The 12334-nt window shown below is 33.1% G+C and overlaps 3 protein-coding genes across 4 annotated transcripts; 2 read left to right on the plus strand and 1 right to left on the minus strand.

Annotated features, from left to right (window-relative positions):
- The first annotated feature begins 50 nt into the window (after positions 1–50).
- LOC105233364 (wee1-like protein kinase) lies at positions 51–3814 on the plus strand. The gene is made up of 6 exons (XM_029553438.2): positions 51–659; positions 724–942; positions 1012–1114; positions 1205–1909; positions 2002–2138; positions 3495–3814. The coding sequence occupies exons 1-6, from the start codon at positions 215–217 to the stop codon at positions 3614–3616; spliced, it is 1731 nt and encodes a 576-aa protein (XP_029409298.1). The 5' UTR covers positions 51–214; the 3' UTR covers positions 3617–3814.
- LOC105233365 (integrator complex subunit 3 homolog) lies at positions 3797–9665 on the minus strand. The gene is made up of 9 exons (XM_011215435.4): positions 9333–9665; positions 8582–9192; positions 7852–8485; positions 6298–7590; positions 6043–6200; positions 5530–5674; positions 5333–5458; positions 4572–4760; positions 3797–4503 (listed from the first exon to the last, which is right to left on the minus strand). Exons 1-9 carry the CDS (start codon positions 9477–9479, stop codon positions 4435–4437), a joined length of 3372 nt encoding a protein of 1123 aa, XP_011213737.2. The 5' UTR covers positions 9480–9665; the 3' UTR covers positions 3797–4434.
- Positions 9666–10117: 452 nt separating this feature from the next.
- Positions 10118–12333, plus strand: LOC105233367 (mitochondrial fission 1 protein). 2 transcript variants are annotated; one of them, XM_011215439.3, is made up of 5 exons: positions 10118–10311; positions 10373–10489; positions 10614–10781; positions 11512–11643; positions 11819–12333. In XM_011215439.3, exons 1-4 carry the CDS (start codon positions 10264–10266, stop codon positions 11626–11628), a joined length of 450 nt encoding a protein of 149 aa, XP_011213741.2. In that variant the 5' UTR covers positions 10118–10263; the 3' UTR covers positions 11629–11643; positions 11819–12333. The 2 variants fall into 2 exon arrangements, with proteins under 2 accessions (XP_011213741.2, XP_011213740.2); XM_011215438.3 differs by having other exon boundaries at positions 10119–10311; positions 11512–11624.
- The last annotated feature ends 1 nt before the right edge of the window (position 12334 follows it).

Genomic DNA, 12334 nt, shown 5'->3' on the forward strand with positions numbered 1-12334 from the left:
ATCTCTGGTTAATGAAATTCCTTCGGTCCGAAATTTTAACTGTAAATTACAGCCAACTTCAAGTCATTAATTTAAGTTCAATTTCAGTTTAACTAGACGAATCTCAAATATTTCTTTATTCATTGAATTTCTTGTGATTATTGTTTTTGCTGAAGTTTGTTTTTGCAGAAAGTAAATACGACTTATATAATAGTTGAACATTATTATCAAACAAATGCTCGAAATGGAAGCATTTCGAAAGCTTCAACCCGAAAGGAAAAACGACGCGGATAGTTCTCAGGAACAAATTGAATTAAACTCTAGCGTTGAGATGCATTCGCCTTCTCCTGTTTGTCATATTCAACCTCGGAAACTACGTTTTGCATCACCACAGATCAATGAGGAACCACAGAAACGGTCAAGCCCAGTACAAACGCGCTCGTCAGCAATTGCAGCTGTTTCGCCTCCTTACCGCAAAGTAAGAGCATTGAGACTTTTCGACACCCCCGCCACACCGAAAACCATTCTGCAAAAATCGAGAAACCATCTGTCTGCAGCGGTTGCAGCAGACGTTGCGCGAAAGAGCGAAATAGAGGAACGACCACGATCGCTACCATTGCATAGTCGAGTTTTAGATAATTTTCAACAGACCGCAAATGTGAATCCTTTTACCCCAGACAGTAAGACATTATAAACATACCTTTCCTTAATATATTTAATTATCTTATTTTTGTTTATATGTAGGTTTTTTGGCTCGAAATAAGAAACGATGCCGAACTCAATTTGGTAGAGACAATTTAAGCAATCAATCACTAACGATATTTTTAAACACAGAGGCAGAAAATATAGAAGGAGGCGAAGAAGATGGCAATGTGGAAGTACTTCAAGCTCCAAAGAGACTAGCTTTGCAAGACACAAATATTAGCCGTTATCAAAAAGAATTCTTAGAAATATCTCTGATTGGTTAGTACATACATAATATACGCCTTTGAGTTGTTCCTTTTATATGTATTAAGTTCAAACGCTTTTTAGGGATTGGAGAGTTCGGTTTAGTTTATCAGTGTCTTAATCGTTTGGATGGTTGCATATATGCCATTAAGAAAAGCATAAAACCGGTGGCAGGCAGTTTTTTCGAGTGAGTGTTTTAAATGTTTTGAGAATATTTTATTTATTTTTTAAAATCATACTAAGCATATTAAAATTTGTTTTCAAATTTACCTTATAGAAAACGGGCTCTGAACGAAGTATGGGCACATGCAGTATTAGGTAAACATGACAACGTTGTACGCTATTACTCTGCGTGGGCGGAAGATAATCATATGCTTATACAGAATGAATATTGCAACGGCGGCAGTTTACAATCTCTTATACAAAAACGTTTTCTCGTTGAGTCTGAATTGAAAATTTTATTACTTCATGTGGCAGAAGGATTGCGATATATACACTCAAATGATTTGGTGCATATGGACTTGAAATCAGGCAATATTTTTCTAACGAAAATGCCGTCGCTACATAAGTCCAGTTCAACACCGTTGACAAAAGAATACTACGAAGATGGTATGGATGGTATATATGAAGAACTTAGTAACACAGAGTGCATTACAACATATAAAATTGGTGATCTTGGGCATGTGACATCGGTAAAAGAACCACACGTTGAAGAAGGCGATTGTCGTTATTTACCATTTGAAATACTACAGGAAGATTTTAGTAACTTGTTTAAAGCAGATATATTTTCACTTGGTATGACACTGTTTGAAGCAGCCGGTGGAGGACCACTGCCGAAAAATGGACCTGAATGGCAGAACTTGCGTAACGGAGAAGTACCAAATATATCAACATTAAGTCCAGAATTTAATGAACTCATCAAACTTATGACACATCCCGATCCGGAAAAGCGCCCTTCATCAACATCTATATTTAATCATCCGTAAGTAAAATATAATAATATAAAATATAGTGAAATATGTTAACTCATTGCCGATTATAATATAATAAGATTTCTTTATTTTGTTCATGCAGTATATTGAGCTCATTGGAATCAAAGACGAAATCGCAACTTAATCAAGAGTTGACTATTGAAAAACGAAAGAATGAAATTTTACTACGCAAGTTACGCGAAGCTAAAAAACTACTCAAGCAGTATGAACAAAATGGAGGTAAGATAATATGTATTAACAAGTAAGGAAGAACAAAGTTCAGGTGTAACTGGACATTTTATATTCTTGTTACTCTTGCGACATGCAAGGATCACAGCTGGTTAATTCTTTTAGGTGTTGGCAATATTGGAAAATGTAGAGAAAGTCACCGTCTGTTAGAAATGGATTTTATTGGGTCAATATTTCTCGTAGCCCCCATATAACTCATATTCAGGATTTTAAAACATCCGGCTTATATATTTATAAAATTGCTTGAAAATAAGTTTTCAAGTATACCTGAGATATGTCAAAAATGAATACAATCAGCCCTTCCATTTCTCTGTCCTAATATATTATATCTTATATTATGATTTCTAACTTTCACTTTGACTTCACACGGTCTAGTTTATGATTCCGTCAAAAAATGAAGTTGGCTCTTTCGCTACTTTTTTATACTATTGCAACATGTTGTTGAGTATAATAGTCTGTTCAAATAGTGGTTGTATGTATCACCTAAAACTAATCGAGATAGATATAGGGTTATATATACATATGTATATATAAATGATCAGGATGACGAGACGAGTTGATATACGAAAGACTGTCCGTGCGTAAAAACTGTAACTTGAGTAAAAATTAAGATATCTTAATAAAATTTGGTATGGGCGTTCCCTGGCAAAAAAAAAACGAGTTCTTTAGATGGGCGTAATCGGATCACTGTCACGACCACAAAACGCTATTAACTGAAAACGTATAAATTACCAAAACTAAGCGCTAAATTATGATATAAAGCTATAATTTGGCACAGTAGCAAGAGGCACCTGTGAGCAAAAAGTTTTGAAAAAGTAGGAGATCTAATCTAATAAGTTTAATCTACGTATGTATGTATCTCCTAAACCATTAAACCTACAACAACTTAATATTATAAGAACTCTCAGCGACAGTTTGAAAATGTATGATAACACCGTTCACACCCCATGTAACAGTACTGTTAAGAACTATGTACAAAAGGAGCGATAAATTAATAACTAAATACGCCAGAGACATTAAATTTTATCCCCGAGACGGTATGAGAGGGCTTTAATGGAACCAGGATCAAAATTGAACGCTTTTATGTGAAATCACATACAGATACATTTTTTTTTTTAACTTTTATTTTTATTTATATATTACTTGGATTCCGATCCCCTGGTTGATGTTAGGCACCCTGGCTTTGATTCTTGCAAGTTGCAAGAGTCTACTTGTATAATACAAACAATTTCTATATTTTTAATAATTTTACTCAGAGGTTCTTATTGCGTCAAGTAATGTGGAGACCTTCTGCACTGTTTTTAATAATTATCAATCTTACTATATTTATAATTATTTTGTTTACAGCAAATCAAACCCCGCCTGCTTCTTTGGAACAGCGTTGTTTGCGCTCATATTCGCGCAAAAAACGCACACCATGCATCAGTTCTAAATTCGCGCAAAAAACACACACCATGCATCAGTTCTAAATTGGATGGTTTGCGCGATCGCAACAAAATGTTATTAACAAGTTAAATTATTGAATTGAGTAACTGAGTACTGTCAATAGTATTAATCGCAGAAGTTATACAAACGAATTTTACCCATTGTCCTTATTCTATTTTTATTTTTTAACTATAAACAGACTGTAAATAAGAAAATATATAATATATATGTATGTACGCCAATTGTACGGATATAGCTTTATTTCTCGATTTTTGATCACTAACGGTGACATTACTGGTTTACGAAAATACTAACAGGTTGTTACTAAACAAACATGACTACCTGACGGCAATCAAAATATAATTTGATTTCTATTAAAGAAAATAGAATTATTAGTATGCATACAACAGACGACAACTATGGTAGATTCTTACTATAAAAGGAATTACTTACGATATACATACAATGTGTGTGGACATGTGTCAGAATAATTACGTGGAAAAATACAAATGCATTTGTAAAATTTTTGTATCTTGGAGGTTATTTCGATTAAAAAGATGTACAATCATTATACTTGTTTCAATGTTTATCATACCATTTAATATGTTTATTTATATTTGTAAGTTTTAGTTAGACTTTTTTACTTTTTATTTTTGATGTAAAATAAAAAAATATAACGTGAATATTTCAACATTTGAAACATCTACATATTGGCATTATTATTTTCATATATATATATATTTTTTTTTTTCATTATACTTTTTTTATTTGCATTTTTTTATATTTAAACAATTTAATTAGAAAAATCTTTCTCATTATTATATGGATCTACATCATAACAATAAAATCCTTGTTGATACTGTCAGTCAGAATCATTAATGGTTTTTTTCCGTTTCTTGGCTTGTGAAATTTTTTGCTTAGGCCAATCCTCCTGAAAAAAAAATAATTAAATATAATCATATATACGTATTATATTTTAAACCGTTTCGTTTAGCCTACTTCACTTGATTCTTCATCAGATGAATAAATCGTTTTAACGGGATCTGAGTTTTTCTTGTTACTCGCATTGTGGTTATTTGTATCTTTTTTACTAGTCGGTTGTTTTCTGCCACGTCCACTACCACCACGTCTCCCCACTGCTGTCGTTTCATCTTCAGCCGCCAGCGCAAATAGATCGCTATATTGCTTCTGAAAAATTAAAAAAAATATATGTATATATAATCCAGCACATTGGATATATTGTAACAAAAGCATATCGAAATTTCGTTTTGGGTAAATATCGAGGAAACAAGAAAAATTTTAACTTCGTTGCTCCGAATATTCTTCATATATATAACCTTTTCTCAATACAAGAACTTGATTTTCATAGTTCAGTTTGCGTGACAGTTATATGCTATATTCGGCCGATCTGAAATTTATTCGGATAAGGCATGCCAAATTTCGTGAAAATATCTTGTCAAATAATAAAATTCTCCGTTCAAGAACTTCATTGTCTTTGTTCAGTTTGTATGGCAGTTAGATGCTACAGTGCCCGGATATTGAGCAGCAACTTCGGAAGAAAAGAACGTTTACAAATTTAAGGATCGATAACTCAAAAACTGATGGACTAGGACTAGTTCTCGTATGTAGAGAAAGCAGAGATTAATAAATTAACTCAGCTCGTCGCACTGATCATTTATATATGTATATTCCGGTCTCCGACAATTCCTTTTGTGTGTTACGAACTTTAATATACGCTGTGCGTAAAAATGAAAACTTACTTTTGTGCTCTCATTACTATGTGTATACGCTGCTTGTAACGCGCGTTGCATAGTATCGTAAACGTAAAGCCCTGTGCCTGTACCATGCCTACAACTTCGTCGATAGTGCTCCAAGTGACTCAGCACCTGAAATAAGAATGAATAATGCCAATTGTAGTTGTTGTTAGTTTGCGATTTATATGTCTATGTATGTATACCTGATCGGCGGAGGGTAAACTACTCATTGCAGAACTACCTTTAGTTAGTCTTTTCCGTTTGTTTGGAGAAGAGCTGGGATACTTTGACGTGAGCAGTGATGCTATGATTTCTGACAGTTTTTCCTCGCCGCGCTGACACCAGAAACTAGAAACAATTATATATTTGTAATTGTATGTATGTTAATAAAAAAATTAATATGCGACTAATACAAAAAATATTAGACCATGGTCGATAACTTTTAAAAGAAGAAATTCTTAGTAGGTTAGGCCCATTGAAAAATCAAAACATTGGTTATTTTAATTGTTCAGTTATATGAAAAGGTGCAAATACAAAAGCAGTTGGCCTTTTTACTACCTGCAACTTAATTATTTTGTTGGACTTGTAGTTTTGCGGAAATCGATATAACGCAGTTTTAAACTTTGGCAATTCAATTTTAAAATTAAAAACATTATTTTTAAACCAAAAATAAGAAAATTGCTAGCCTTATTGTAAGTATGTATGATTTTGTTTACCGTAATGCCGATGTGACAAAAGGATCACCCCGTGATTTTGTCTCTCTACTCAATAATAGTCGTATCAGTTCATTTGTGGGTTCCTCGTTTTTCAGCCATAATAGCATATAGCTGAGAGCTTCTGGATGACTTGAAGATTCAAGCTCAGGTAAGATATCCTAAAATATAAAAATTATATAAATAATCAAAGCTTTATCATTATTTATGTTTCTCTGCAATGTATTCGTTGGGATATTCCGGATTTTAATAATTTACCTGTAAACACTTAAGCGGAACATCATGCGCTTGCACCAACTGCCACAGGCTCAGTTGCTCAAATGTTTCATAAACTAAGCTCTCGCGCAGGCAGTCGATCAGTCCATCCTGCTTGAAGAGTGTCAATTTGCCTTGCGCCACATAGTAAATAAGGTCACGCAAGTTCTTCGCATCGATACATCGCAACGTAATACGCAACAATTCGCTATTGTTTATGGCTGTACTTTTGAACTCGCGATAAATATCTGGCAAAAGCCAAAGGAAAATTATCGTACTTTCTTTTTCAAGTAAATCTAAGTCACGCGCTAAACAATCGTCAACTTTTTCACCACTCGCCTCACATAACAACCGATAAATTGGCGTTTTGAATTGTGTCGCCTGTTGGCTATTCTTACGCGTTTGTAATTTAACATGAACTTTCATAAAGTAAAGTAACAAATAACCGATTTCCGGTATTCGTTCACATATTTCAGACAGCAGAGTTTGAAATGGTTTTTTACTTTTATCATCATTCTCGTAGAGAAAACGAAATAGTCCGAAAAGTGGATAACTTATACTTTTTGCCAAATTTTTTTCATCGGTTTTACTATCGGTGAAAATATTTTGTTGTGGCAATGTTTCACGTAAAATTAAATGCGTATTCGAGATCACATAATTCAATTGTGCTTCATCCAATGCTGAGGCGGGCAATGTTCGAAAATCCAACAAAAATGCTTCCCAAGTAAAGGAGTTGCGTTTTGTGACAAATGTTTCGAATGAGTCACTTATAGAGGCGGGTAGATCGATTTTCTCCGGTATGGGTTTCTCTTTTAATCGCACTTTTGATAAAGGCAAATCATCATCGTCGTCGGTTAGCTCTTCACTTTTGACATCTTTCGCAACGTCATCGTCATCTTCGCTGAAGGCTGCTTCGGTTTCAATATCAATACTTTCGGATGATATAACCGTTGATTTACTATCCTCTTCGAGGTTGGATGTAGTACTAACACCACCACTACCTATTGCACTAGGATCGACGCTTGGAGCTTCTGTTAAATCAGCTGCATTGGTACTGAGTTGAAAATTATTTTGTAGATGCATTTCAGGTTGTTGTGCTAATGGTCCAGCGAAAAAAGTTTGACCACGGTGTAGTACACGAGGTTCTGTTTCTTTTTTAAATGGTGGCATTGGTACCATTGGTGTTGCAGGATGTTGTGTGGGTGAAACAAATTCACGAAAATTTTCTCTGATCAAATTACGCAGCTCTCGATCCAATTTCGGCGATTCAAATAAGGGCTGTAAATTTGGAATGACCTGAAAATGGGGAATTTGTTAATTAAATCTATAAAATAGCCATGGGAAAATAATTCGCACATATTAAAAAAAAAAAAATGGTAAAATGCCACAAAAAATCACATTTGGAAAATGAAAAATATTAACTGCTTTATCCGTTGCCAAAAAGTTGTTTTCATAATTATTCGCCCTAATAAGTTACGTTGTTGTTTTTTTCAATTAAAATTATGAATAAATTAACAGTAGACTATCAACACTATTTTTGTAAATTAATTTTCATACCTGTTTTTCGAGTATCTTATTTAATGAATTATAAACACCAGTACGTATTTTATCCTCGTGACGTATATCAAAATTTTTCATTATGCGGCAGAGAAAATCCAAAAGTGTGCTGCTGACGAATGGATGGTTCCGTATTGAATGATACATTACTAAAATGCCCGGTTCGATGTTCATAATATTATCCTTGATCGGATCAAAAAATAGCCAATCATAAAAGAGCGAAAGTTTTGCGTTAGCCAAAGCAATCGGATTTGTACAAGATGATATCAGCCAGCCAATGATGGCCCAACGAGGAATGATATCCGAACACAACATATCATTTGTAGGATGTATGACATTTATAATAAACCTTATTAAATCTGAACGTAAGCTATGCGATTCGGGAGTTGCAAAATATTTATCCTGGAACCAGTCCTGGTAACGTTTCTGATTGCCGAACTTAACAGATGATGCAAGAAATGTCAATTTACGTTCAATTTCTGGCGTTAAACGACTTTGAAGAAATCGTCGGCTTGTTCGTGTCTGCAAAAGTTGCCAAATGCCGGTAAATGTTGGATGTAGACTTTCAGGGCTATGTAAAATATCCCGCCATAATTGTTCAAATTCGGGAACTCTCGCTACATTTTGTAAGAGCCTGTTGGAATAGTTAATATAGATATTATTTATAAATATATTGTGTAACTTTTGCAAAACTATTTGATAGTAATTACTATAATGTTATGTTGCTTACCTTACAAAGTCTCTACCTAGTGGTATTATGTCCAAGAAACGATCGCGTATTAATGATATTATAAATTTTACTTCTTTTTGTCGAAGAGTAGTCAGTGACGGACTTGCGTGATCTTCTATAAGACGAACATAGCTATATACTACTGTCTGTACAAGAAATGCCTGTGATTCTAGCCAAGCACGATAATCGATGAATATGTCAAGAAGGCCTTCAACCAGAAAGATATTTTTGATAGAGACATCACCACCACCAGCTTGTCTAAGGCAATTCCACACTATATTTTCCACCAAAAGTACTTGATGTTTTACAAGTTCTCGTAGTAACCATATTAGCTGGCGGCGTGCCACTTCTGTTAATTTCCCATATTTTTCCGCTACAAGCATTGTAAGATTTGAAACAACCATATTCATTCCATCCCTAGCGACAAGTGTCAAATCTCTATAAGCTTTTGGCGCCACGGCAGGGTCTGTTAACATTGTGTATAAAAATCCTATTGAAATATCTTCATGCTGTTTTTCTTTACATACGAGTTGTGACAGAATGTCATGCATATCCTTTTCATTGAGGCCATTGATTTGCTGTTGCAGGCTCACGTATGCACGTTCAAATCTCTGCAAGTTAAAATAAAGGCATAAAATAAGTTTTTGCAATATTCACTATTTAGAAAACAATTTCATTAACACATAAAACACTGCATTAAAAAATGTGACAAAATGGTTTTAAATGTCGGTTGAATAAATATTAAACAGACCTCTTCCAATTCGTCTCGAAAATCTACAGCCGTACAAATGAACAATTTCGATTGGTTGTGATTGCTGTGTTGCTCCATTTCAAGAGCTCCCTCCCGGTCGGGAATGTTGCGGTCGTAGTCACAGTCTCTTTGTCGCTTTAGGTACATGCAACTGTTAATTCATAATTCAGGCGTCAATGTCGTTTCCTCACTTAACGTGTTTAATATTCTATGAATTTTAATTTAAAATCTACATCGACAAACAAATAAAATGAAAATTTTGTATAAATTTGTGAAGCGAGAAAGCCAGCAGTTTCCATCAAACGAGTTAACAGCGCAGTGTTGTATTGAATTTCTCAAAAAATTCTTTGCCCCTATTAAATGTAGATTACGAGAAACATTATGCCTCGTGTATACATTTATGTTGTGGATGCTATACTTTGAATGATTGAATGAACGAGCACATTTATATTGTTTAAATAAAGTTATTTAAAATTAGTTTATCTTTAATTATTATTACAAATACTGCAATATTATATAAAAAAGGATTCAGCGTTTGTTGATTTGTTCGCCAATATTACTATTTTAAATTCAAGAAATCATAAGCCAACATCAGATTATTATGTAGTCGCTATGCTTAATATCAGAAAAGTGTAAGTTAATATAATTTCTGTAATAGTGATAATTGTTTAAATGCTTTTATTATTATGTGTTATAAATTATGTTACAAAAAATGTTGTATGCGATATCGAATTTAAGTTTTTTTATAATCGCAATCGCCCAACAAATCGATATATTTGATTATCATCTCTTATCTTTGTTTAGTATTGAGTTGGCTCATCTATTGCAATTCGCATTGCAATTAAGTGGAATTTGGTGAAATTTATTAGCAATTGCATTATAATTTAAAGAAATAAAATTCAAAGTGGATTTGGAAGCGGAAGAAGTCAAAATGATGGAGGAAATGATGGAGACGATTGTACCTCAGGAAGATTTTGATGTATGTATGTAGTAATATAACCATGGATTTTGTAATAATATTGTTACTATATTTATTGAAGCGTAATGAGCAAAAATATCTTCGAGAATTGGAATTGGATGGACGTGCAAGTGTAGAAGCAAAATTTGGTTATGCACTTTGTTTGGTCAGATGTGCGCACAAACAAGATATCGCTAAGGTATATAATTAAAAATGAATTTCTCTTACTATAATTTTTATCATGGTAGTTATTATGAATCATCGTTTGACTCTAAACTATAATTGTCCATGTCAATAATAATACATACTTGTTAATTTTGTAGGGCATTGAATTGTTGGAAGAATTAATGGAACAGCATTCCGAAGGAAGGCGTGATTATCTTTATTATTTGGCACTGGGAGAAGCGCGTATGAAAAATTACGACCGTGCACTTCAATATTGTAAAGCTTTCCTGGAAATAGAGGAAAATCCTCAAGTTCGCTCATTAGAGGTATTTAATGTTACATATTACTATATATACATATATGTATTATATATGTACATATACAAAAACCACAAAATTTGTATACTATAGTTATTATACCCTGAACAGGGTATACTAAATTTAACGAATTTTGTAATACCCAGAAGGAACCGTTCGAGACCCTATAAAATATATATGTATATGTAAATACGTTGAATTAGCTTGTATATCTGATGTCATATACTCGAACTAGTCTCTGAATTTTGAGATGTGCTCACTTGAACTGAGTACATACTAAATGATTAAAATTAAGTTCTTCTAAGGTCCTTTTCTTCAGATATCTTCACGATATTTGGCTTGATAATTATCCAAGGCAACTCTACAATACCTGAAGAAATTTTCCAGATCAGACTACTATAACATAGCTGGCATACAAACTCAACAATCAATGAAATGTACTAAAACTCCATTCTTGTATAAAAAAAAGTATTTACCAAGATATTTTAACAAAATTTGGCCAGCTTGTTGTTCAAGGCAACGGTACAATTTCTGAAGATATTGTTCAGATCGAACTTCTGTAGCAAGAAGCTGCCAAACAAACCGACCGAACAAAATCAAGATATAGGTATTTTTATATACTATTATGTTATGAAAAATCCAGTTGTGAAGGGTATTTTAACTTCAGTGCAGTCGAATTTATTATATGTGTCATGCTGGTATTTTATTAAATTGCTGTTTTTTAAATATATTTTTTTAGGAGTGCATTCAAAAGCGATACGACAAAGATTTGAAGAAAGGCATGGCTGTAGCTGGAGGAGCAGTTCTTGTGTTAGGCGGTATTTTGGGTCTAGGCATAGCGCTTGCCAAAAAGTAATGCTTACACAAACAAGTAAAATATTATATATACTATTGTTTTAATAACAAAGTATAAGAAATTAGTTTAAACAGAATTGTGTTATTTTATTTATTTAAATAATGCCAAATAATTTTATACCTATAATTTAAATAATATCTTACATAGTATTTTATTTATAAAAAAATATTCAAATTATTTATATTTATAGTAAAAACAGGCGTGATAAATAAAGAACTAGCGAGCGGAAAATACCAGTCAGCTGAAAAGAGTAACTGAAGCCAAATCTTGTTGAAACTTACTGTATATTTAATACAATGGGTAGATGTGGATTTAATTCTGGATCTGATTTTAAAATATCGTAGAGTAGTAAAGAGTTCTACACAACACAATAACGAGAGCATTAATCACAAATGAATGTTCTATTTAAAAGTTTTCGACAATGATGCTTGTGTCAATCACAACCACTCAGTCTTCTATCATATCGATTGTCTTCGTCACATCAACAAAAATATTTCATTTAAGATTACCGGTTTTAAATTATCTGTTGAAGTATAGAATTTTTCTACAATTGGATTCAATATGTACATATATAAATCAGTAGAGCTAAGTATATGAACATACATACCTCCTAATTGATTATCAGAAGATAGTAGTTTATAATGCTATTATTCAAAAATTATAAAAGACAGAAATTAGAACTTGAGAAATGGAATTCATATATACT

This window comes from Bactrocera dorsalis, unplaced genomic scaffold, assembly GCF_023373825.1.
Source record: "Bactrocera dorsalis isolate Fly_Bdor unplaced genomic scaffold, ASM2337382v1 BdCtg247, whole genome shotgun sequence".
Classification (NCBI taxonomy): domain Eukaryota; kingdom Metazoa; phylum Arthropoda; class Insecta; order Diptera; family Tephritidae; genus Bactrocera; species Bactrocera dorsalis.

Bases quoted from the DNA above. Each gene is read 5' to 3' on its own strand.
- LOC105233364 (XM_029553438.2), top strand. From the start codon at position 215: ATGCTCGAAATGGAAGCATTTCGAAAGCTTCAACCCGAAAGGAAAAAC. The intron at 660-723 runs GTAAGACATTAT...GTTTATATGTAG, and splicing joins GAATCCTTTTACCCCAGACA to GTTTTTTGGCTCGAAATAAG. The intron at 2,139-3,494 runs GTAAGATAATAT...TTTTGTTTACAG, and splicing joins GCAGTATGAACAAAATGGAG to CAAATCAAACCCCGCCTGCT.
- LOC105233365 (XM_011215435.4), bottom strand. From the start codon at position 9,479: ATGTACCTAAAGCGACAAAGAGACTGTGACTACGACCGCAACATTCCC. The intron at 5,675-6,042 runs GTAAACAAAATC...AATTGTTTCTAG, and splicing joins TTTGTCACATCGGCATTACG to TTTCTGGTGTCAGCGCGGCG. The intron at 4,761-5,332 runs GTAAGTTTTCAT...TTAATTTTTCAG, and splicing joins ATAGTAATGAGAGCACAAAA to AAGCAATATAGCGATCTATT.
- LOC105233367 (XM_011215438.3), top strand. From the start codon at position 10,264: ATGATGGAGGAAATGATGGAGACGATTGTACCTCAGGAAGATTTTGAT. The intron at 10,782-11,511 runs GTATTTAATGTT...ATATTTTTTTAG, and splicing joins CTCAAGTTCGCTCATTAGAG to GAGTGCATTCAAAAGCGATA. The intron at 11,625-11,818 runs GTAATGCTTACA...TTATATTTATAG, and splicing joins GGCATAGCGCTTGCCAAAAA to TAAAAACAGGCGTGATAAAT.